General features: G+C 48.7%; 1 protein-coding gene across 1 annotated transcript; it reads left to right on the top strand.

Moving 5' to 3' along the window:
• The first annotated feature begins 310 nt into the window (after positions 1–310).
• On the top strand, positions 311–26380 carry LOC119448871 (high-affinity choline transporter 1). Its single transcript, XM_037712083.2, has 9 exons — positions 311–679; positions 6237–6344; positions 7025–7180; positions 13886–14034; positions 14526–14675; positions 15397–15526; positions 16075–16292; positions 21988–22700; positions 25259–26380. Exons 1-9 carry the CDS (start codon positions 487–489, stop codon positions 25464–25466), a joined length of 2025 nt encoding a protein of 674 aa, XP_037568011.1. The 5' UTR covers positions 311–486; the 3' UTR covers positions 25467–26380.

Raw genomic sequence — 26380 nt, forward strand, 5'->3', positions numbered from 1 at the left:
TCGAGTGTAGTTAGAAATATAATCACTCGATCAAGTCTAAAGAAATGACACACCGATGAAAGTGTTTGATAAATCAAAAGAAAAGTAAAATAACGTAGCGTTTTAGGAATTTAGCAGGGAATTCATTTTGAATCAAATAGACATATTTTGAACATTATGAATTTTATCACAAATTTGACCATAATTCATAAAATATTCTAACATTTTTTTAAATTCTTTATTATTATTTTTCTTTGCTTTCTATAGCTTCTATAGAAATGCACTGCGCGTGAGACTGGCTCAAGGGCGAGAACAAGGCGCCACTCGAGGCACGAGCTCTGTGCTTAAAGCACGCTAGAGGAGGAAGACGACGCCGAGGAGCAGCGCGCAGCGTCCGCCATAATCAGTTTTGACCGTCGAGCTCGCAGGTCACGCACTCAGCTGCTCTTTCGCCGGCGTCCCTGTCTGTCCCCGAGTGACTGTCCGTCCCCACAGCACCGACGCGAGATGGCGATCAACGTCGCGGGCCTGCTGGCCATCATATTCTTCTACGTCATCATCCTGGTGGTGGGCATCTGGGCCGGCCGCAAGACAAATGCGCCGCGTCGAAGCACTTTATCAATGAGCATCGGCGAGCAATCCAACATCATGCTCGCCGGCAGAAACATCGGCCTGTTCGTCGGCGTCTTTACCATGACCGGTAAGCGCCACCGGCAGCCTATGGGCGACGCTAAGGTGCAAGCAAATTTGGATCGTGCGTCGATTTCGGTGTCCCCGTCTGTTGGTGTCTGCGGCGCACGCGCACGCGCAGGAGCTGAGATTAGTCTATAATTTATAGAATCATTGGAGGTACGCGGCAAGCAGTAGTGAGTAGCGCTAAAGACTGCCATCTCTGAGAACAGTTCCCAACAACGTGCTTCTCTATAGCGAAGCCATGGTAGAGCTTCAATGACGTGACCTGTGCGAGCGCTTGATAGGTGACTCCAGGGGGATATTCTGTAAGTGTTCACATACGGACATGTTCATTTCGTCTGCTGCTGAAATTCTGATTGGCTGGGCTGTGGTATGCGCCAGAAGACAGGCGCCCCCAGCCAATCAGCACTTCAGCATCAGACAAAATGGACATGTCCGCCTTACAAGAATCGCGCTTTCGTCAGCAAAAGTGCCGTTCTGACCAGTCAGGCGACTAAGACGGCTCGCTTTCCGAATCACTATAATATCGCTTCCCTAACCTTAAGAACGAAAGAGCAGCTATGGCACACCTGGCGGGGGAGTAAAGAAATGACTCCCGACATGGGCACTCGGAATAGCTATGGTAGTTCTGCTCAGATGCTTACTTTTGCGTGAAATGAACCATGTCGACTAACAACATTGCATTTGTTTGATAGTTATAAAGACATGATACTATAATGTTCCAAATCACAATGAAACAAACGCTTGCGAGTTCAGTTCTGCACAGAGGTAATTTGAAAGCGCCTGGTACCGTGCTAGAATGATTACACTAATTGCATTAAATCTACAAAAGAAGTGACAGGTGAGCTCCCGTTGAAAATCTATGTATGCACGGAAGCCCAAAAGAGTGAGGAACAAATTCCCTGCCAATCTTCAACAGCAGGGAGCGTCAATATAATTTCCACAGCTGTCGGCACTTCCGCAGTTGCTTCGCAATTTTTTAGAAAGGTTATACCTCGCACAGTATATGCACATAGTTAACTTAATTGCGAGGGCGCATAGCGGCTTTACTTCTATTTAGCTTTGCCGATGACCTAGGTGCTTTCAGCTGGAGCGTTAGCTTTCAGAGCTATACGTATATGCCACAAGTTTGAAGCCCGCGGAGGTGCCTTACTTTCTTCAACAATTCATATACTATATACAAAGCCTGGCATTGCTATGTGATAATTATTTTCAGAGGGTTATACTGTGGCCGGCGCTACCGGATACGGTGGCGCTGCAAAGGCGACTGGAACGAGCCGATAAATTCTGTTGCTGTATACTTAGACGTAGTGATCGCTGTCTACTACCAGTACACGTGGTCACAAAGTGTATAGTTCTTAGGCGAGTGCAATTTGTCAGAACAGGCGCTGGCCGATCTCGATGGCAAACACTTCAAGGGCAGCCTTCTAATTAATTTGGTTACACACAGTTCTTATATAGGAAGCAAAAAAAAAATCACCGACGATTACGAATGCTCCCTAATGCTAAATTTGAGCTCAGCTCTATACGTGTTTTCATTTCGCGATATATTGGCTGGCGCTGACAATCTATCGCGCGGCACGTTGTAAACTGAACAAAGTGGGGCGCGACTGCCTCGCTAATCGGGAGATCGCAAGAGGTAGCGCGTGGGTGACGCGTATGCGCGATTCACAGCAGCCGCCGCAGACAGACCTCCGCCCATGCAGCGCTTTGTTTCCATATATTATATCGGTGGCGTCATCGGTGAACAGACGACGAGCACTACTCTGGCGCCCTCTCGTAGCCATCGTCGCTGCAGTGTCCGTCTTGCTAGTGTGCCTAGGATGCCCAGCGCCGCTTTCAGGGTGGGGACACCCACGCTTTTCGGCGCCATCTTGGTTCTTTTCAATACCGAGGCGCTGGGCGTGTGGCGGCTGCAGATTAACCATCGGGCAGAAAGAAAGGGCATCGGGCGTGCTAAGGGCGATATCGACGCGATTTAAATGTAGATTTTGTGTTTTGACATCTAATTAACAGTTTGCTTGCATAGAGTGCTCGTTTCAAAAGAGGTTGTTCGACACTTTTCGCGTGTATCGCAAGCTGAAGGTGGCACGATTTGTTTGCGAGGTTATCCCTGTTTTATTTACTCATTTAACTGGTGAACGTCCCAGAAATATTACTGGAATTGTACACTTGGATGAAATTTTAAGTTTGAAGCTTTTTTAATAGTAATCTTGCTTCTTATGGTTATCCCGTCATATTTCTGAAACTAGGGGAAAGATTATGAGACGTCGCGTTAGTAGGTCTGCAACAGTGCATGTGCCTACTGAAGAAGAAAAATGCAGAGATCAGTTTTCAACACCCTAACAGAATTTATTTACAAAAGTAAGCGCTAATTAATATACGGCGAGGTTATCTGGTTAAAATAGGGTTACTCTACTGCACGCTCGTACCTGCTACAGTCTTGCTAGCATAACACTCATCTGCCTTTCAGGAGTGTTAAGCCATCGTAGATAGATGCGGAGATGTGTGGACACAAATCGCTCAAGAAGTTTTCCAATCGCATCTTTGTGCTGATAACGTGGGTTTTCCTAGCAAGGTTACATTATTTCCAATAATTTCCTTCGGTGCTTTCAATGGTGTTCTCAGACAGCTCAGATCTTGACCTTCAGCAAGACTTGACAGCACTGTCACATTAAAAAACAAAGTGCAGAATTTGTCTGCTTCCGTAAATTAAAATTTTCCGCCTTGGACATATTCATTTAGTTGAGTAAGGTGGTGTTCCTGTCCAGGTTCTTCAGCCGCTAGCATGCACATGCACACAGAGCAGTGTTCCACAGTGCGGATAATTGGCTTTAACAAAAAGCCTGCCAAGTGGGTGAGCACATCTTCTTCAAGAGAAGAGACTTCCTCTAAGTCGAGAATGAAGTCGCTTCTCTCATCATTCTTTTCCGACTGAGTGATGTTTTGTGCTTGTGTAATTTCTGCTGAGAAAAAATCGACGAGGTAGGTACTGTCATCGATCGCTTATCCAGGAAATGAGGTTACAAGTGCCCCAATACTTCAATCTACAAAAAAAAAGACCAAGTCACAAACGCGAACAAACCTACGTCGTTGCAACAAGTCAAACACGGCGATCACACCATACCGCAGACTTATAATCACTAGAAAACGCACGCCAACATGTACAAGCAACTTCTCTGTGAAAATGAAAACGATTACAAAGGGACATTATTCTTAACAAAATCATGATCCTCACTCGCATATAACTTCGTTGTGTCTGTTGGTACCCAGTTGTGACGTTTTACTTGCGCTGCCCATTTCTTCCTTCGTTCAACGTCACGGAGGTAACAAAATACCCGCGGTGGGTGACGCGTAGGCGCGATTCACAGCAGCCGCCGCAGACAGACCTCCGCCCATGCAGCGCTTTGTTTCCATATATGGTATCGGTGGCGTCATCGGTGAACAGACGACGAGCACTACTCTGGTGCCATCTCGTAGCCATCGTCGCCGCAGAGTCCGTCTTGCGCGGCACTACGCTTTTCGTCTCACGCTTTCGCCATAGACTCCTCCGCTTTCCTCCTCGCGCTCTCTTCGCTATCGCAGTCTTTCATCCCCGTCAGCGCTCCGCGTTCGCTCTTTCATCCATCGCTGTGCTCGTTCGCTCGGTTACGACGGACGCCGACGCTCGCGGCAGGAACGGGCGCCTGCTGCGCTCTAAAATATTTGCTAATTTAGGCTCGCGCGTTTCGCAGTGCCCATCCTATTTTCACCACTGAAGTGGTTTTCTTGCGATAGCAATTATACGGACGTTCGAGGCGCATTCCTGCCGTCGGCGCCGCCGTCGTCGTGCTATCCCGCCATCGACGGCTCATTCGAAGCTTTCGCGGGGAGGGTTAGAGGGTCTCCAGAGTTGCGGAGTGCGTTTGGCAGCAAAAACAACAAAGCAAAGCGGACGCACCATCAATGCTCCGCTCAAGCAGCTCGGTGACGGAGACAGGGTGTCGTTCTGCCTTCCACTGCATGCATGAGCGTTGTCTGCACGCGCACTGTTAGTGCACTATAGCGTTCCTGTGGAGATGCTGTTGTGTGCATGCACTGGTCCGTGCGGAACAGACAGTAAACGTCAAGCTAAGGTTTGGGTGCTGTTCCTTGTTTCTCAGCAGCAGCTTGTAGTGCGTGCTCTCTGTCGCGCTAATACGTAGCATCCGCGTCGCTTATAGTTCGAACACCGTCCGAGCAGTTCAAGCATAACGCTTGGTATCGCTGTCAATGCATCGCCCTTCGGGCTGAACTGCAATTTTTAATGCGTTAGCATTAGAAGTGTCAAAGTGGAAAAAAGTGTGTGTGTGTGTGTGTGTGTGTGTGTGTGTGTGTGTGTGTGTGTGTGTGTGTGTGTGTGTGTGTGTGTGTGTGTGTGGGTGTGTGTGTGGGTGTGGGTGTGTGTGTGTGTGTGTGTGTGTGTGTGTGTGTGTGTGTGTGTGTGTGTGTGTGTGTGTGTGTGTGTGTGTGTGTGTGTGTGTGTGTGTGTGTGTGTAACTTTGCAACGCGGTTGACATCATGGATTCGGGACCTCAAAAAGGTGCGGCGTAATGCTAAAGAATTTCTCTCGCATTTACCGCTAAATCGGCGCCGATTTTTTTTTTTTTTTGAGGTATCCCGTAGACTTCCTTTTCATGGAAACTACGTTATTCCGCCCGACATGGCTCAACACAGAAAACACACACAGCGAGTCGGAGTATGTCAAGCTTCCTTGGAGTATACACTACCGCTCCAGATGCACCACTCACCGGGTCTGTTTTCTCCGGAATCGCGCAACGAAACAACAGACGCTACCTAGTACCTACATATCAAATATACTCGTTGTCAAGCGTACTATTTCTTTTATAAAGCGAATCGCTTTCTTCGATCTCTTCTCCCAGTTGAAAGTGAATAGCTTTCTGTGGCTCTTTTGCCCGTTTTCGTGCTCGGAGGGCTCTCGCGTCAACCGAGCTGCGTGGCACGTTCTTGCCGAGCGCCAACTATAATAGCCATAGAGTTTGGTACAATAATTAATGTATGAAACCCTGATAATATAGCTCTTTGAGACGCACATGCTGTCGCTCGAGTCCTTGATGGCGTCTGAAGGTTTAGATGCTGGAATCCTTGCCGGAATCTTCTGTGCGCCTTTTGTCGAGGTGTGTCGAAATGTACTCTTCTTCCATGGGTAACACGTTTCCCAATGTCATGTATACTTTCAAATCTATCTGATTGCTTTCACTGTTCCTTACTCAGCGGCAGTAACATCTGTGGTAACCTAGCTTGGTTTAGGTATTAAGTAACCCTTATGTAATCTTTTTTTTTTAATTGTACGCACTGCTCTTGCAATGATTCATTGTTACCGATGATAAACTTGACGCTTACACCAGAAAAGGGATGTCAGAATGAACCGTTGCGGGCTGACGTTTGGCGCGTTTCCGTTTCACGAGAGAGAGCTAGTGCCGCGGTGATAAGCTCCTACAGTGGTAATACGGTATAATACGACCCGACTGCTGCAGTGTTGGTATGCCTGGGTTATGACGCCTGAGCCTTTCTCGTCTCTTCAGCGACCTGGGTCGGAGGCGGTTATATCAATGGTACCGCCGAAGTGGTCTACATCAGCGGGCTCGCCTGGTGCCAGGCTCCCTTCGGATACGCCCTCAGCCTGCTCATCGGTGAGTTAAACCGATCGGATACTTCGATGTACAGTATAGGGCGCCATCGGTGACGTCCTCGTCACGTCAGTTTGAAATGTGGTGCATGAATATTGACACAAGCACGTTGTTTACAAAATATAAAATGCGAAATATCGTACCTTTTTGTTCACTATACTGTAGCTATACAAACAAGATCACACATATGTACACATGCTGACGCACACAACACACTCACGCACACATAGCACGCACGCACACGATGTGACTTGCACTTGTCGCGTATTTTAATGAAAAAAAAAATACTTTTCTCTACAGCACTACGGGGACTTAACAGGGATATGCAAAGAAGCAGAGAAAGGCCTGTCGCCGTGGTCCTAAACTTTTTGCAAAAGGCTGCCATAGTAGATACTCGAACAGGAAGCTCGGTGGAGGGCACGTGGTGGCTCGCCACTTGCTTCGTATATTTACCGTGGCACAGTGCAGCGTAAATATGATTAAATGTGTGGATTTTTATGGCTCAAAGATCAGTTATGGCCAAAGACATCCAGAGCCTCGATTGGCTCACCGAGCGGAATCGGTGCATATATATAATAGGGCTGAAAATTCGAACGCGGCAGCTTTTCCGAGCAACATATATGCAAGAACAAGCACCAAGATGGCGCCAGAGGCGCTTCATGTGCCGCTTATGCTCTACGCAGGCGGATACCTGTTCGCGGTGAAGATGAGGAAGGCCGGCTACAAGACGATGCTGGACCCTTTCCAGCAGCACTTCGGCGCCCGCATGGGCTGCTTGCTCTTCCTGCCGGCGCTGTGCGGCGAGGTGTTCTGGTCGGCCGCCATCCTTGCCGCCCTCGGTAAGATGGCGCCGGTTGGTGCTGTCACGGCGCTCTTTGCGGATGCTTGCGTGATAAGCTGCAACTTGCCCGCTTCGCCATCATTGTACGGGATATTTATCTGGTACTGGCGTACGAACTTTAATCTCGCTAAATATACTAAAGACGAAGGGATGGCACAAACTGAAACCAACCGTCGAAGCACTTAAAGTTTTAGCTCGTGGCCAACTCCGATGCCGCCTGTTAAAATACATGTAAAATGTAGAAATGCTTTTGTTGTGATAGCAATTATATGGACACTCCGGGCGCATTTCTGCCGTCGTCGTCGGCGTCGCCCTGATGCTCCGTATAAAGTACAAGGTCAATAACATCGTCATGTGCCGTAGGCTGTATGTGCGAGTGAAAGCGTGCGAGGGTGAACCGACGATGGCGGCTCAATCTCGAGCGCGCAAGTGAGGAAAGCGGGGAGGAAGCGCGCAGTCTTCGTCGCACGCAAGGTACCCCCCCCCGGGGGGGGGGGGGGGGTTACTTCGGCTGCGGCCGCCCGGGCCCTATCTATGAAAGCGATCTGCGAGAATACATAGTCCAGGTGCACCGAGGGCTAATAGCTTCGTGAGCGCTCTGTTCTCGCCGCTTAGTTGGCGTTGAAGCGAGACGCAGCACGAAGGTCAATTCGCTCGCGGCCACGCTTCCTCACTCCAGCGTTTTGACAGCGAGTTTCCGCTGGTCATCGAGTGAAATGCGTTCATGTTCGCTTGTGCGCGCGTGACCACGGGCCTTGTTCATTTAGTTAGTATGCCTATGTTTACAAGTTTATACGGTCGATGAAACTACTATCATTACTTCGTATTAGATGTAGACTCATTTTCTATCGCAATCGATGATTCGCCTTTCGGGCGAAACTGCCCATCTTTCTTCTTTTTTGTTTTCTCGCGTTTCTTGATGCGTGGCGCACTTGCGGTGACGGTCCTGCTCGAGCCCGCGAGCTGCTGCGTTTGTTTCGTTTCTCTCTGTGCACGATCTTGCGAGCTGTGCACGAGAACGCCTGCGTTGTTTTCTGGCTGCTTCTGCGAATTGGATCCCTCAGTGCGCGAACGTTTGGAGAGGCTGGCCCGGCTCGTGGATCCTTATAACGGCGATACACCACGTCGTGGTACCGCTGGCACCTGACTAGCAGTGCCACATGAACACTGAGGCAGGCGCAAGCGGATCACAGAGCCTGATCGCGCGCCGGAACACGGTAGAAAATGACATAGTTTCGTTGTCTCCGCGTGTGACTGCACGACGTGGGAACAAGCAGACGAAATGGAAGTACATCTCTCTTGCCAGGGTAGCGAAGTAAATAAAACAAGGACTCGCAGACATTCGTTTTGTGTATTTTACTATTTCGCTAAACTTCTTTCTAAATTATTCTTCTAATTATTCTTCTTCTAAATTCTTCTAAATTATTCTGTGGAAGCAACAGGTCAAATAAATAACTGCTGTTGCCTTCAATAATTCTCAAAAAGTTCTCACTCTGAGTGACGTCACAGCACTGCGAATACGTAGGCGCACTTGTGCAAATGACGTCGACTCTCCGGTTGGGAGCGCGGCACCCGCGGGGAGAAGTGCGCACGACGTTTGGTTTGAAATTTCACCTGTTCTCGGTGGCGCGTAGCGGTGTAATAATTTGCACACACGATTGTAAGCGCGCATTGTGTGCATTGTGCTTGTCAGTTCGAAATGGCCAGACCTGGTGAGGGACCCTTTAAAGGGACACTAAAGAGCAAAGTGATTTCTGTATCAGTAAATCACCCTTCTAAAATATCAAAAACACCACTCGTACCACGATAAGACGCTTGGTAAGCCAGAAAAGGCGCAATAACAAAAGACAGGTGGTGACACGTCCTTGAGTTGCGCGCGCCAGTTCGCTGTGACATGAATTTTCGACAGCGTCTTCTAGGGCCTCGTTAATTCTTTAGCGGTAAAGATAGACTACATTGTGTTCTAATGGAGCCAGAGATTAAACATGTCGAGTTCCGGGAACAATTGCTGCGCCAAAGGGGCCTAAATACGAAAAAAAGAAGAAAAAAAACTGAAATCCGTGACGTCAGTGATGTACCGCCGTTTGCAATCCGGCTCGAAATTCAAGAACTGAAATTTTGACCTTAATTTTCTCCTTTAATAGTAAACATAATATTTCGAAATTAACGACAACAGAGCTTTCAAAAAGCGCTTTATCCGTCTAAACTGATTTATAGTTTTGCTTTAGTGTCCTTTTAAGCTTTGTACAACCTTTCGGACTTTGTACAACCGACCATTCGACACCGTAGTTTCATCGTTAATCTTTTTTTATAAGCTAAAAAAACGTATACAAATTTGAAAGCTTGCCATAGACACCTGTTCGTCAAATATCACAGTCGCCTGCCGAGAAAACCGATTTCTTTTTCCATGTATTCAGATCGGAGCCCCCGAGGTAATGCTTTCTGGTAAAGCAAAGTGCAATCCCTTGCCGACATATTTGCTATACGCGACACCTACTTGTATAGGGCCCGGGAAGGTCCGACCTTTCGTGGGCCACGAACACACTTGTACGTAACGAATTATAAGTAATTAATGACTTGTAACTGAATACATTTTTTGGTAATTTTGCAATTAAACGATTACATTTTTTGCTCGGTAACGCTCAATGTAATTCAGTTACTTTTTGAGTAACCAATTACATTCAATTAGTTACTTTACGAACGAGACAAGCGATGACTGTGACGTCATCGTAGCAGGCATCGTCATCGTAGCAGTCATCATCATCGTAGCAGTAATCATCATCGTAGCGTCATTGTGACAGTGACGTCACCGTAGCAGGTGACGCAGCTTAAGAACCTGAATTTGGTGGAAACTACAGTAGAACGGCCGAGATCGCGCGAATACAGCAGCCTCGTGGACACGCATGTTAAGACGGCCAAACCCGGAACCTCAATGTTCGTTTCCTCATGTTAACGCTCCACCAAATGTTGTCCGACGAATTGAACCGGTGCTGGTACGTCTCGATAGCGACGACCACTTAGGACGTTAATGCCAGGAAATCGACTACGCACAACTTGTACAGCTTTTCGGTGGCGCAACCGGGAGCGATCTTCTTGAAGTCCCAGCAACTATAATACAATGGAGCGCTGCGCTTTACAGAGGACCCAGGTGCTGAGTAAGGACAATCTTGTGCGCAAGATGTCCGTGCGTGACAGTACCGCCCTATATACCCCCCCCCCCCCCAAGCGCGCACATCGAGCGAGTTTTCATTGTCGCTGCTGATGTGTTCACGACAAAAACAAGAGAAAATGACCAATTGTTGTTTTCTTTTTTTTTTTTTTTTGAAAGCCATTGTTAGTAAGCAAGAGATGTAGGCAGGGCTGAAGAGGATGCGCTTAATGTGTCGGGCCAGCTCGTTCTGTTCATGGTATCTGCGCAATCGTTATAAAAGTTCGAACGAAGGTAACGTAAAAGTAATCGATTACTTCTGATCGAGTAATTCTTCAGTTATTTGCGTCGGGCAATAATTATTAACTGTAAACAATTAGATTTTTCAATGAAGTAATTGTAATCAGTTACTTTTTCCTGGACATTTGTGCACTCTCGAGTATGCTTTATGACTTGCGTACAAAAGTACAACGTATATACGTATATTGTCACGTAGTAGTGACGCCGAAGTAAATAGTAATAAAACTGTGTATGACGAAACTGATTCTTTATTGGTCGAACCTGTGCCGACAAAAGCAAGCTACACTCGGAAGCACAACGAAAGCGGCGAACACAGTCGGCGATCGTCGAAAATCTGATCAGCGGTGAAACGCGCCGGCTTTTATACATGAGTCATCGAATGTTCCAGATTAATCGCTGGTACCCGCAGTGTCTTCCAGAAAGTTCTAGACAATTCGCGCCGGTCATACAATCAGATAACATCAGCGTAGGTGAAAACAGGCAACGGAAAGAAGCATCGATAACGTTCTAGAAACTTCCGATACAGGCGCGTCCTGCGCCGAGCGATAACGTTTAACATTTGTTAGCCGGTGGAGAACGGCCGCCGGTGAAAGATAAACATGTATACGTGTCAATATATACATTCAGGATAACAAAACGAAGAACACAGTGCGCCTCACGCCGCACATGTTCGCCGACAAACAAACGAGTGCTGTTATTTTCTTTTTAACCAGAATGGGCAACCAGCGCTGAAACTTCGCGTTCCAGCAGCAGCGCCGTATAACACACAGCCTATAGCGAGCGGTGGAAACAGTTTTCAGCTGCACATGCTGAGATTTCGAGTCATCAATTTCACCACTCTTCTTGAGGTACATGTGTCCAGATTTTGGCCTGGCTGGGAACCGGCGTGCTAGAACGCCTGAGCGCATGCGCTTTTCTCCACCGCGCATCAGGTATGGCCGTATGGCCAGAGCTTGGCTCGATGCATAGAACGAAAGCAAACGTTGATACAGGCGCGCGTCCGCTATCATCCAAAATGTCGTACCATTGTCGTGGTCTCCCTATCGGGTGGTGTCAGAATGTTTCAGCTGCACATCCAAACTGCCGTAGCGCCTCCTGGCCAGCGCTTGTTCCCCATTGTGGCGCAGCAAGACCCAGAGATGACAGAAGCAACATGGAGCAGGCGCGCACTTTCAACTAATTTATTTCCAGAAGAAAACAGGCCATATGCAGCACATGCGCATAGGCATAAGCAAAAGCGATATCTGGGGATCACAATATCGTTACTGTTGATCACAATAGAAGGTTCACTTACGCATGTGTCTGCCTTATTTTTGATAAACTAGGCCTATGCCAACTCACGCACTACTGCATCACAGCTTCGTTTTAGGGTTCGAGTCGCTGACAGCGCGGTATCAGAGCCTGTGCATGCTCAAGGTAAACAATTTGTATACAGTCCTTTTTTTTTTCTTTTCGAAAAAATGTCACAGTTTCGCCCTAAGGGCGAAGCAATGAATGCGATAGCAACACAGCAATGTGACACGAAGTAAGGTGAGCGGCTTTGGTAGCAATATGAATTGTAGTAAACATGAGCTGATTAAGTAAGCAGGTGTGCTGCGGCGTAAGTAGACCGACATGAAGAGAGACTCGATGACCACGAGAAGGCGCGTGTGAACCGGTGGTGTTGATGAGAAGCGCTTCCCGTGGGCAGCGCGTGCGAAGGGACACACCTGTAGCGCTGCACTGCCGATCCAGGCAGCATTGCATGTGTAGCGTGCGTTGGAAAATGTGGCCCGACTATTACTAACTGAATGAACAAGCGTGGTGTGAGCGCGCACAAGCAAACATAAATAGATCACACTGAATGACCGCAGACAACGACTGTCAAAACGCTGGCAGCAAGCGCATATACGTCGCAGCGGGCGAAGGTACGTGCGGTCTATCGCTTCAACGGAAACTGAGCGGCGAATGCACAGCGCATAGAAAAGGTCAGAGCCGTGTGGAGATAAGAGACAGTGCGGCCGGCGAGCGACGAGCGCGGTTGTTGGCAGAGTAGAAGTGCGCCCCCCCCCCCCCCCCGCTCCCTCCGGCGCTGCCGTCCCGCTTCCTTGCTTGCGCGTGGGAGATTGAGTGGGAAGTTCCCCTTGCGCCCGGTTGCAAGATAGGCCTTTGGTGTCGGAGCGCAGCGTCGCCCCGCCTCCCTCCCTCCCTCCCATATCCCCACGCGCGACGGTCGCGTTTGCTTTCCGCCGTGCGTTCGCTCTCCGTGATAGCGCGCGTCCCCCGCACGCTACCGCTCGGGCATACGGCGCGCGGCGATGATGTTATCTATACGGAACCTCACGGCGACGGCGCCGACGGTAGAAATCCAGTTTAAGTGTCCATATAATTGCTATCGCAATAAAACAAGGGACGACAGCACCAACATGTATGTACAAGACGCTCACTTCCCATAAATTTATTATTGCGATAGCAATTATATGGACACTTAAACTGGATTTCTGCCGTCGTCGTCGCCGTCAGCTCACCTGCTTACTTAATCAGCTCATGTTTACTACAATTCATATTGCTACCAAAGCCGCTCACCTTACTTCGTGTCACATTGCCGTGTTGCTATCGCATTCATTGCTTCGCCCTTAGGGCGAAACTGTGACATTTTTTTTTGTTGCGCCACAATTCTGGTTAAAGAAAATTGTGTATACAACTAGCCCAGCAAAGCGTTTTATTGAGCACTGCTATATGGCGCGACGCTTTAATCTTGAGGCATCTGTTTCTGTCGTTCCTCCTGGCGGTTGTCCTTGCCGTCCATTATACCACTGGCGCTTCTGCCGATTATTGCGACAGTTGCCACACACAGGAAAACAACGCATCGTTTGTGCGGACATACTCGCTCACAATTGTGAAGACAGTGCCTTCCTCAGCGAGTTACCTCCACTTTTCCGTGTCGGGCTTTTGGGTTTCTAGTGTTTTTCGTGGACGGATTCCGAACATAGTGTAGTCTAAAAATGTGGGCCGATGCCGAAGGTAGCGCAGTCTGTGAATGGGGGCCGTTCCCGTGGATATCTGTAGTCTAAAAAGAAGTACAGTAAAACAATTGAAGCACTCCGACGCTCCTCCTACTCTTCTCACGGGAGGGGTTGCGCGGTAAGCGCCGTGCAGAGTGACTATGCCCATTCTCCCCCCCCCCCCCCCCCCCCCAACTTGCTGAGGAAGACATTCTCTTTTATTGACTTCCAACTAGAGGCTGAATCGCGCTTCCATCCATGTATTGCGCAGGCGCCACCGTGGAGGTCATCATGGACTTTGAACGCACAGAGTCGGTGGTCGCGTCGGCGTGCATCGCCCTTTTCTACACGTTCACGGGCGGCCTCTACTCGGTCGCCTACACGGACGTCATCCAGCTCCTGGCCATCTTCTTCGGCCTGGTATACGGTCCTTTGGTTGTCTTTTCTGTTTAACATTCTCCGTAAATGCTATTGCGTGTGACGACAGTAAAGGGCATCTGCCTAATCTTAGGCCTCGTAAAGTGAATGCGTTAAGGCACGGCGTTCTGGAATTGTTTTTTAGCTAACGTGCCAATTCAGAAGTCCAAAATCGAGAAAGGGGACGACGGAAGGAGTTGCACACGGTGGCATGAAAGTTACATAAATGGGGATAAAGTGCCTCGGAAGGACTGGCTAACGTTTCGATAGGTGGACCTACATGTTTGTCAAAGGTGGCCTTCTCATCCTCGGAGAGATGACAAGGTCTCTTTGACAAAGGTGGGTCCACCTACTGAAACGTTGACCAGCCTATCTGAGGCGCTTTATTCCTGTTTATGCAACTTTCATACCACAGTCTTCAGTAGTGTAATTGCACTTTTCTATAGTGAGCAGTGGCACAGCTTGACGTCGTGTTTTTGCCCCTCGTCGCTCAGTGGCTGTCGGTTCCGTTCGCCATGTTCCACGAGGCGGTGGGCCCGATCTCGTACCCGAGGAACGACTTCGTGGGCAGCGTCGAGTGGAGGGACTTCGGCATCTACTGGGACTCCATGCTGCTCCTCATGATGGGCGGCGTGCCCTGGCAGGTTGGTGGACCATGTGCTCCGAACTTCTCGCATTGCTCCCTGTCAGGCTTGTCACCAGTCGTGTATTATAACCCCGTTCTTTACACCCGCTCCAGGATAGTGCACTAAACTCCTGCTGCAAAAGTAAAGCAAATACCCTCTTCCATTCCGCGGAAAATATTGTTGTTAAGCGAAAAAAAAAAAAACTGAGGTAACCAAGACGCAGGACCAGAAGGAGGCGCGCACACACAGTCGCCGGACTTACAACTCATTTATTTCGCTTTACAACATGAACCAACTAGCCCAGCAATTCACGCTTCTAAAATATTGTTGCTGCGTGTACTTGTCACCGTACATTTTCCAATGGTGCATGGACCTGCGGAGCCGCGACTAAGGCATTTTCTGTAGCGCTTGGGAAAGTTGCTTATCTTCGCAGTCCGTGCTGAAAAAATACTGTATTAACAGAACGCGACATAGACATGTCATGTCATAGACGATCTACTAGAGACGTGGAGAAATATCAAACCTATTATCTAAGGCAATGTCCTGCATGTCTACAACAACGCTAAGTAACGGTCGAGTGAAGTATTACGTCCTCGCCTGTTTTAGCGCTGCTCGTCCAATGCGAGCGTTCGCCGACTAACTCAAAAGTTTCCCTGCTAAAGGCACGTGCTCGCCGCCACCTCTCTCCTTACGCGCTTACCTTCCGCTCTTCAACCCACTCAACGCGATGCGCTCGCAGGTGTACTTCCAGCGGGTTCTCTCGAGCCGCACGGCCGAGGGCGCCGAGCTGCTGTCGTACATGGCGTCGTTCGGCTGCCTGTTCATGGCCATCCCGCCCGTCATCATCGGCGCCGTAGCCAAGGCGGCCAGTGAGTACAGCACCAGTACTGCTACACACACGGGAAAGCACAGTGTGCAGTGCAGTGCCAGCGACTTGTAATTGCCAGCGTCAAGGAACAGGAAACAGTCCTTAAGTGCACTGCACTACGGAATGGGGTTTCTTAAACCAGCCCTCGTGGTGCAGTATCAAATGCACTTCAGCTGTGAAGGAAGGCTTGGAGAGAGATGGCATTTATAACCGATGGACATAACCTATAAGGATATGCCACACGGTACGCGACGTGACACGAAATGTGTGCCAATATATAATCCACGGCACGGACGTCTGCTCGCCTCACGTCGGAGAAATAATAAGCGCCATTGTGTGGGGTTATTGCGGCTGCTGTTTTCAACTTAATCGTTATCCTTTGCGCCGTTACGTGAAGCTGCCATGCTCAGATGGCACAAGAATTCGCGAGGTTATGTGGTCGCCGCAGAGAGACGGCTTTTCCGTCCATGATCGATTCTTGTCCCATGCATGACCCGTCCACGGGCCTTCGCCGCCGTATTCGCACCGTATCTGCGCCCTCGCGTGCAGACTTGACGCAGGCGGGCTACACGAAGCCCATTCCGCTGACGGGCGAGGCGACGTCGCTGACGCTGCCGCTGGTGCTGCAGTACCTGACGCCCGGCTTCGTCTCCGCCATGGGGCTGGGCGCTGTCTCCGCGGCGGTGATGTCCTCTTCGGACTCGTCCATCCTCAGCGCGGCCTCCATGTTCGCCTGGAATATCTACAAACTCGGCATCAGACAGAACGTGAGTGTTTCGCCTGGTCCGCTTTTTTTTTTCTTATTGGCTAATAGAGGTGGGTGATCGGGGAGTTTCCTTCTGTAGCCAATAATGGTTCAGCGTTGCAGTGCACTGTGAATTTTCTGCGGTGAGTAAACATCACAGAATACACAGGGTGTGCACACACATGCAGCTGCCACTACTATTCATTGAATCTGACGAAAAAAAATGGAGGACGCTTAAGCTCGTCTTTAAGAGATGAACGCGATAGCATTCAAAGATCCCTGGCTGCTTATCAGGCCTCCCGGCAACTGCAACTTTCTTTTTCTCCAACTTAGCCTCCGCATGCGGCGGCCGTAGAGAGCCTACATGCAACGCTGTTGTAGGCTGCCGAGGCGAGCGCCATCTGGATGGTATTTTGGCAAGGAAAAAAACCGCGGCGCGCCGCTGTTATAAGTACTGAAAAAGGCGCTTGTGTTTCAGTTTCCGCGTAAGAGAATTATGTTCTAGTTTTAGCGTGGAAGCTTGGGCCTGTTGGTGATTCATTGGAAAAAAACACAGCGCAAGAAAGACAGGGACACGAGAGAGCGACATGCGCACTGCAGCGCTGACTTACAACAGTTTATTCATGAGGACATGAAGGAGTAAATATATATGGCACTACCATGCGCAACATGTGAATACTTAGCAAAACACTACCTGAAAAGCTACCTGAAAATAACTGTCTAAGGTTTTTGGACGCCAAACTGTGCTCTTTCAGCAAACATTTGTGCTGGTCCTTCGAACCGAGGAGCGGGAAACCGGTTCTCTCTTTCAAGTCAGCACATTCGAAATTAGTCAAAAGAGGAGTCGTTAATGTGTGCCTCGTCAGTGCCCTCAGAAGGTCATGCGCGCATTCTATGCAAAGAAGTTTTGATGCGCAGGTTAATTGACCGCTCGTTATCTGCCGGATACACGAAGGCTTTAGTATAAGCCGTCGTGGAAAAGCTTTTTAAGCAAATCAAGCGGGGTGAAAACAATCGAGCGCCACGTCCGCCAGTGGAAAAGAAAAAAAAAACTTGCAGTACTTCCGTATATACATGATGTGTCCCACAAACTGAAGAGGTTAGGGCAACGCGCTGGTGTTGCGGTGGTTTTTTCCGCTCTGGAAAAACTATCGAAGTTTGGTTCACAAACCAGGCGTGGTCGTTGTACAGTGAAACACAGGAATGGTTTCGTGTCCTGCACCACTGGCGTGGTGTATGTGATTCCTCTCTCCTGTGGAAAAAAGTACGTGGGACAGACCGGCAGGTGCCTAAATGATCGTCTCAGGGAGCACCATAACAATGTGTACAACACGGTACAGGGTCACTTGGGCATTCATTGTCGTAATCACAGGTGTAAGCCCTACTTCGAAAAAAGTGAAATGCTGGCTAGACATAATTCACAGCTGACACGTGGAATCATTGAGGCAGATTTCATCAGCAAATTTCATAGCTCGTGCGTCAGTTCTCCTTCTATTGCATTTTAATCTCAGGAAATCGCATATCTTAACAACATTTGAATGACAAACAGCCAGTGTGCATTGTCAGCACGTGGCTATCATTATCAGCATTGAAAATGATGCTCCAGTGTTTTGATAAGTATTCACATGTTGCGCATGGTAGTGCCATATATATTTATTCCTTCATGTCCTCATGAATAAACTGTTGCAAGTCAGCGCTGTGTGCGTGTCGCTCTCTCGTGTCCCTGTCTTTTTTGCGCTGTTTTCTTTTTTTCCTATGTTCTAGTATCTACAAATTACAATCCGACGCTGTCACGTCTTTAGGTTGCGGTTACGTCGTACTTTACTATTTTTCTGACGCATTTTATTATGAGAAATTTGATTAGTACACCAGCGCCTCTGCGCCACGCGGAGTGCCTGCGTGGTCGGCGTGGTTCGGGATTTTCTTGGCCGGGCAACGCCCCCGACGCCGATACCGACGCCGACACCAACGCCGAATTTTCTGCGACACGGCGTCCTTAACGCTATCGCGTTGAAAATTGAAGCAGGCCATATATACTTTTAAGTGAATGTGCATTACCATAATAATCAGTCGAGAATCGTAAAGCTGAGACGTAATGGATTGTGGAATGTAGAGGCGGAGGCTAGTTTCTTGTTACAGGAATCGTTGCCTGTCATTCGAAATGAAAGAATTCTTTGTAAAGGAGTTGCCGATCCTTATTACGAATAAAGGATTTACCCTAGCTGACCAATATTTCCTGATAAAGAAGCCATATCAGCGAAGAGACCGCGAATTCTGACACGAAGCAGCGACTGAGTCGTGGTCCCACCGTCTGAGCGTGGGGATAATCGAGAATACAAGGCCTCTTTTTTTAACAGCGGAGCTATTTAAGCAGGCCGTTAGTCCGTCCGTCGCGGACAAAAATTGTGAGCCGATGCTGGCGGTAGTGCAGAAAGGGTCCAAGCGCAATGGCAACCAGCTATGACCGCTGGATACATGATAACAGATTCCACAAAACACTGCTTCAATTCATACACAACACAGGCCTCACAGCACACATATAATACACATATACACATCAAGAATTATGCCTTAACGGCAAGTCTTTATCGCAATAAAAAAAAAAGAAAAAAAAAAAGCGCAATGGCACATACCCCTGTGAACTAGCGAAGCTGAACCTGGCTAAGTCTAGCTAAGCATGGTTAGGACTACTTAAGCTTATAGTCCGATACAATTGTCAAGAGAAATGCGGCTTTTCCCCGCCAAAGGACCGGACCCCCTTCCAGCCAATGGTGGCGCTGTGTCAACGTGACGTCGCGGACGACGTCACGTTTCTTTTCGCGCCGCGGTCGCGAAAAAAGCGTCTTCTTCCGCGCTTACGAACTTTTAGCAATATGGTCGCCTCCGCTGTTCGCGTCTACCCATCGGCGTTGTCAGTGAGATTGTGCTCTCTCAAGCTGAATTTAGTGCCCTTGTCATATCCCAAGGTGAATTCCGTGAAAAGCCTTGTTTGTGTGTTGCGTGCAGTGTTTTTAACGCGCTCGGAAACGACGATCGCTCTGGCGTTTCGTTTACTGCGTCACCGCTCGGCGCCCTCGGGAAACCGCCGCCGCTGCAGTTTACTGAAATATTTTCTCGCTTCATCGGCGATTAAAAACGCTGTGTTATACACGGCTTATTTTGCTGCAAAGTGTTGGTAACTTCCCGCAAATAAATGCGTGGATGTTCGCAAATAAACAACCGCAAAAAAGAAAAGAAAAAAAAATCACCAGCCCTTCCCCTGTCGAGAAAATGGGGGTAAGCGAAGCTAGTCGTGTGTGTATCTGACCTTCGTGGTGATTTTCTTTCTCTCTCTCTCTCTCTCTCTTTATTTTTCTCTTTCTCTCTTTTTCGTCACTGGTATGTGCCAATGAGCTTGGAACCTTTCTGCACCATCGCCAGGATCGGTCCACTTGGGCGGAAGCTTGGACTCTTTCTGCACTATCGCCAGGATAGGCCCACTTTGGTGGAAGTTTTTTGCTGGGCACACAAAAGAACCGTTGGTTGGTGGAGGGATATAGCTTCGCTACAAAAAAAGAGAACATTTGTTTTCATTGCACTGCCCCAGTGTAGATCACATTTTCAGCTGCACTACCTTTTGTTCAACTCACTACTCTAATTGACAAATAAGCCCTTTCACCTCTTGTATTGGAACGGGCAGATACAATTAATTTGCAGCTAAGATTTTATTTTCGCTCGAAATAACGGCGTTCTTCGGAACTACTTCTGCGTGCGGATTTACTCAGAGAAACGTGGCTCCAACGGCGCTACTCGTAGGTGTAAGGCGGTCCGTCACGTTGACGCGCTACAGTGTACTAGTACACTGTAACGCGGCGACACGATTGGCTGGAACGGGGAAAAGCCGCATTTCTCTTCACTTGTATCGCACTAGAGTCATCGATAGCCAATTGATATCCAATGAATAGGTAATTGATAATCGATCAATAATAAATAATTTTCGGAAAATGCTGGGGATGACTTGGTAGTGCTTAGCCTAGCCCAAATACGTAGTCAATACCTTGTGATAGTCAATCGATAACCAATCAACAGCTAATCGATCAATAATCAAATTCCGGAAAATGCTGGGGACGACTTGGTAGTGCTTAGCCTAGCCTAAATACGTGGCCAATACCTGGCGATAGCCAGTCAATAGCCAATGAATAGCTAATCGATCAATAATCAAATTCCGGAAAATACTGGGGATGATTTGGTAGTGCTTCATCATCATCATCATTAGCCTGTATTTATGTCCACTGCAGGACGAATGCCTCTCCCTGTGATCTCCAATTACCCCTGTTTTGCGCTAGCTGATTCCAACTGCGCCTGCAAATTTCCTAACTTCATCACCCCACCTAGTTTTCTGCCGTCCTCGACTGCGCTTCCCTTCTCTTGGTATCCATTCCGTAACTCTAATGGTCCACCGGATATCCATCCTACGCATTACATGGCCAGCCCAGATCCATTCTTTCCTCTTAATGTCAACTAGAATATCGGCTATCCTCGTTTGTTCTCTGATCCACACCGCTCTCTTCCTGTCTCTTAACGTTAGGCTTAACATTTTTCGTTCATCGCGCTTTGTGCGGTCCTTAACTTGTTCTCGAGCTTCTTTGTTAATCTCCAAGTTTCTGCCCCATATGTAGTGTTGGTATGCGCCGTTGGCTAGTGCTTAGCCTAGCCCAAATACGTGGCCAATACCTTGTGATAGCCAATCAATAGCCAATCCATAGCTAATCGATCAATAATCAATCAATTCCGGAAAATGCTGGGGATGTCTTGGTATTGCTTAGCATAGCCCAAAAGTCAGGACTAGGTAGGTGCCCATCAGCTCCGCGGTCTCTTTAGCATTGCGCCTCCAGTGCAAGCTACGCAAATTTTTTTTCGTACTGTTGAAGTATAAATTTCAAAGAAGACAAATACAGAAGCAGGTCTCGTCAAAAGACGTAATGCGAGGCCTCCTGTTAATATTTCCATCAAAGAAATTAGTTTATACAATGAACAGCATCAGGCTATTCAGAACAACTATCATACACTGTAGAAAAGCTTTAAGTGAATACTATACAACACTGCAAACAAACAAAACTATGAAAATGAGACCTTTTAAATGAATCAACGCAACCCTTTTCTATGCCGGCAGGCAATGACTTCAGCATTGAACCAGATGAAAAATTAACAGTGAGCCGTAATTAGTTATGGACATAAGAGTAATAAGTAGTTATTTGATGTGACAAAACGAGTCAACAGAACACGAGGAAACTGACTAGGACGTAGGAGAGAAAATGGAAACTTTCCGGACGCTTACTTAAACAAAAATTCAAAGAATATATCTGTTTATATTCTGCACAGATAAAATGTTATGCGTAAAAAGTAACGAAGAAGCCCTAGACATAAAACGTATTGATTGATTGTGAATGTGTTGAACTGAGGATAAGTGAGCAACGTACGTGCTGCCCCATCATAAAATGCTATAGGGTATACGACTATGAAAGCACTATGCTTGTCCTTGTTTTTCGATTCATTCTGCAGAATGAAGCGCTTGTCCTTGTTTCTCTCTTTCTTGTGTCTGTCTTTTTTTATTGCGCTGAGTTACTTGTTCAGTTATTCTGCAGAATAAGTGTACGTGTTCTTGTAGTTGCGACATTCCCTTCCAACCCGATGCGCAGTTGTCGTTAAAAGTGTGCCGTTCCACTGACGCTTCGCAGGCCACGGAGAAGGAGGTGATCGGCGTGATGCGCGTCTCCATCGTGCTGGTGGGCGCGCTGGCCACCTTCATGGCGCTCACGGCCGAGTCCATCTACGGCCTGTGGTACCTGTCCTCGGACCTGGTCTACGTCATCCTCTTCCCGCAGCTCGTGAGCGTGGTGTACCTCAAGGAGCACGTCAACACGTACGGCTCGTTCGCCGCCTACGTGGTCGGCTGCGTCCTGCGCGCGGGCGGCGGCGAGTCCATCCTCAGGATACCGCCCTTCATCAAGTACCCCTTCTACGACTACGAGCAGGACATGCAGCTCTTCCCGTTCCGCACCTTCTCCATGGTCATCAGCTTCCTCACCCTGGTGGTGGTGTCCGGCGCAAGCTCGTGGCTCTTCGCCGGTGGCCATGCGCCTCTCGACTGGGACGTGTTCCACTGCTTCCAGCCCGACGCCAAGGTGCCCGACGCCAAGGTGGCCGACAAGGCACCCTTGGTCGAAGGCGCGGCACTGAAGGCGCATCCCGCTGCGGGCCCACCGCCCGCGGCTGCAGAGCCTGCGCTGACGCCGTCCGCGGCGTCCGCAGCAGAGACATCTGCCGCGGTCGGAAGTACGACGTCGGCGTCTACTACGGCTCGTGAAATCGCGGTGACCGCGCCTCCCAGCGGCTCGGAAGAGAAGCTGTCGCAAGTCGAGAAAGTGCCCGACCGCCCTTCGCCCCACTCGTAAGCGAGCCAGCGAATAGCTTTTTTTTCCCCTTCCTCTGGTATACGCACAGCAACCATCACGGCTGAGCGCACTATAGTGTGCACCGTCCATGGAGGAAGGAAAAAGTTGGGAGAGAGCATTACGTCACGCAGCTATAGCCTTGGCAAGCGAACGCTCCGTGACGCCAGTCCCTTTTCTCAGTGTCGGCCCAACACGTGACCACTTGCGTCGAGAACACGGTGCAAGAATCGAGATTTGCCGAGGCGTTTGGTTCCGAATGGGCGTGGAGTGGCATGGAGGAAAGAAAATGGGAATGGGATAAAATGGGAATCGAAAAAATCAACCAGGTGTACTAAAACCTCCCGCGCAGTCTGACGTATCCTCAGTGCTCTGATGTTTTCAGCACGTGTTTGGACGACACTTTGGGTTTCAATTGCGTTGCACGATGCTCCCTCCTATCTTTTTGCAGCGGAGCTGCGCATGTCTACCCTCCCACAGATTTTTCAATGTCCGCGCCTCAAAACTGAGGAGCAAACCAATAAGGCATGCGCTGACTCCCTGGCGTAGCAAGAGGAAAGAAGAAGCCACCCAATAGTTTCACAGAATAATTACTAGAGGGAACTCTGGCGCTAGCGTCTACTAGAGTTACTGTATACAGTAACTGGAGTTACTGCATAAGCCACATACATCCTGTGTCTATGGGGGCTGCAATTGGGGCGGTTCTAGCCAGCATGGGAATTGTGGGAAGTACATGTATTTGCCTAAATTTCGCCCTTCTGGCTATAAGCATCTCTTCGACTTTTGTATAGTCGTCATTTTCAACAAAGTACTGTGTAGTAAATAATTACATAAACATTATTAAAATCACTCTCCGACGGGATTCGAACACATTACCTGTAGCGCAGAAGCCCGACATTGAAACCATTAGGCCACGGACGCATGCATCGACAAGCAGCATAGAACGCCCTTATGAATTTGTTCTTCCTCTTTCTGGGGTTTACGTGTCAAAACAGTTCAGATTATGGGGCACGCCGTAGTGGAGGGCTCCGAATTAATTTTCACCTCCTGGGGTTCTTTAACGTGCGCTAACGCAAGTGCACACGGGCGTTTTTGCATATCGACTCCATCGAAATTCGGCCTGCCGCGGCTGGGATTCGATCCCACAACCTGTATTGTATTGCGATAGAAAATATATATATATGGACGCTCAAGGCAAATATCCGCCGATGGTGATGGCGTCGCCGTGATGTTCCGTATAAAATTCAAATGCGATAAGATTGCGGCCGCGTGCCGTATGCTGTAGGTGCGAGGCAAAGCTTGTGACGGTTAGCCGCGAAGGATGGTGGCTTGATGCGGCGGCGACTTCTCCCGCGCTCTAGGGAGGAAGGCGGGGAGGGTGCGCTTCGTCCTCTGATGCGCGCAAGGGTGGGAGCGGGAAAAGCAAGGATCCGGTCCTTGCTTCTGTATTTACTAGCATTTGAAACCCAGGCCACGTGCACGTCACTTAGTGCTGAAGTACGCTAAAGTATCGGGGAAAGAAAGCTTGGGATAACAGGGGACTTGCACCAGATGTAACGAATCGATTGAAGAAGTATGAGCCGCTTTTCTTTTCTTTTAGTTTTTGCGATGATCTCAGCTGGTACACCTCTCTTGAGTACAACGTAGTTTTTTTTATTGGTAACTATTCTTGTAGAGTTATTCATGCTCTTGCATACAATCTTTATTTCCTCATTGGAATGACCAATAGACCAACGTGCGATGCTTGTGGATCGAAGAAACTATCGAACACTTGTTGTGCACTTGCTCTCAGCACGACATCATCAGCGCCTCTCCAGACAACTTTAGACCAGCTAAACTCGTAGAATCTTGGTTTGAGCTAGTTTGCGCGTCATATTTCAGGCAATCAAAGGCGCCACTGTCCCAGTATTTTCTACTCAGAAAATGGTACAGAGTACGTATTATTTCAGGAAATAAATCAAAAGCGCGAAATATACGCGCAGAAAGACGCATACGACAGGGTGTCTTTGTTCGAGTCTATTTGGCGTCTTTGATTGCCTGAAATATGATGTGCCAACTAGCTCAAACCAAGATTCTACGAGTTTAGCTGGTCTAAAGTTGTCTGGGGAGGCGTTGATTTTTTTTTTTAATCAACGCCTCTCCAGACAACTTTAGACCAGCTAAACTCGTAGAATCTTGGTTTGAGCTAGTTCGCGCGTCATATTTCAGGCAATCAAAGGCGCCAAATAGACGCGAACAAAGACACCCTGTCGTATGTGTCTTTCTGCGCGTATATTTCGCGCTTTTGATTTCCTAAAATAATACGTACTCTGTACCATTTTCCGAGTCGAAAACACTGGGACAGTGGCCACATCCGTCGATGGCGCGAAAAGCCGTTCGCGCTCTAGTGCAGACCAAGTGCACCTGCCTGAGGGAACGGTTATAGTCCCCATGTGCATATTCCGTTGTGCGTAAGGACGCATGTTCGGTTGACCTCCCTGCCTTAACTCTCCTTGATTGTTTTTTTTATTTCTCCTCCTGACAATTGATCGTTCCCGCAACGGGGTGTATCTCGCAGAGCGGACTTGACGTTCAAGAGCCACCCGGTTGCATCGGCGAAGAGCAACACGAGCAAGGATGCGAGCGAAATGTCGACCAGCAAGCGCAAGCGCAAGAAGCACCGTCGCTCCAGCCAGGGGTCGCGCAAGTCGGCGCACAGCGACACCTCGCAGCCGCGGCGTCCGTCGGCCCCGCACGAGGAGGCCCACGACTCAAAGCATCACTGAAGCTGCGCTGCATGGTGCCGCCGAATTCACGGCGAGCACCACGTTGGTCGGGGCGGTAATGATAAAGAGAAAAATGCGCTCGTCTCTTGAAAAACCAGTTCGACATGGGTATATTTGTGTACGCAGCCGATCCTCTCGAGCTCTTAACCACGCATTGTAGCTTCGAGCGCTGTAGAGGTAAAGGCCTGCGAAAATGCACACAAGACGCTGCAAGATATGCCCAACCGTAACGCGTTCATTAACTCGGAAAGCGGAAAGATAAGAGGCGTCCGAAGGCAGCCGCTGCGTATACACGAGACGGGCCATTATGAGGCCGCATGTCCGCAAAATTAGTTTGCGTGGGAGAACGCGTTAGAGGCGCTGTCGCGGCGCAGCGGCACCGTTCCTGTTTGCGAGAGTCTGTGACGTTTCTTTGCCTAGACACACATAATATGCTAATGGCTTAGGGTTGATGAAACGGGACGTAGAGGAGTTCACGGGGCTTACTTTCTCGGGGCCGAGTTCTCGGGCTAACTAACACTAACTAGCCCATGGGCTGCGAACGACGGAGATGCGCGGAAGGAGGTGCGGCTGTTAGAACATTCATTTGCACAAATTTGTGGTATACTAGCGCAGCACATGAAGGCGCAATGGCACGTGAAGCAGCGACGTCCAAATGGGAAAAACGAGCGATGAAATCAAGATTTGTTGACTGACAACGTGCCCGGCCGACTTTGTTTTTAGAAGTTACCAATTCATGTCTCAGTGCCATACAGCGGGTAATATTCTTAAAGTTCTGGCGCTGTACGACAGGCTACATTCTAATGTTGCACCTATTCGTCAATATTCGCTTGCTCTTTAGTCTTCAGACGTTCACGACAGGCGGTATCTCGCCTGCTTTTCAGGTTTCCACAGCCTTGAGATCGAAAATATTC

This window comes from Dermacentor silvarum, chromosome 4, assembly GCF_013339745.2.
Source record: "Dermacentor silvarum isolate Dsil-2018 chromosome 4, BIME_Dsil_1.4, whole genome shotgun sequence".
NCBI classification, from domain to species: domain Eukaryota; kingdom Metazoa; phylum Arthropoda; class Arachnida; order Ixodida; family Ixodidae; genus Dermacentor; species Dermacentor silvarum.

Excerpts from the sequence above, each read along its gene's own strand:
- LOC119448871 (XM_037712083.2), top strand. The coding sequence starts at position 487 with ATGGCGATCAACGTCGCGGGCCTGCTGGCCATCATATTCTTCTACGTC. Across the intron at positions 7,181-13,885 it reads CGCCATCCTTGCCGCCCTCG|GCGCCACCGTGGAGGTCATC; the intron begins GTAAGATGGCGC and ends TGTATTGCGCAG. Across the intron at positions 14,676-15,396 it reads TGGGCGGCGTGCCCTGGCAG|GTGTACTTCCAGCGGGTTCT; the intron begins GTTGGTGGACCA and ends ATGCGCTCGCAG.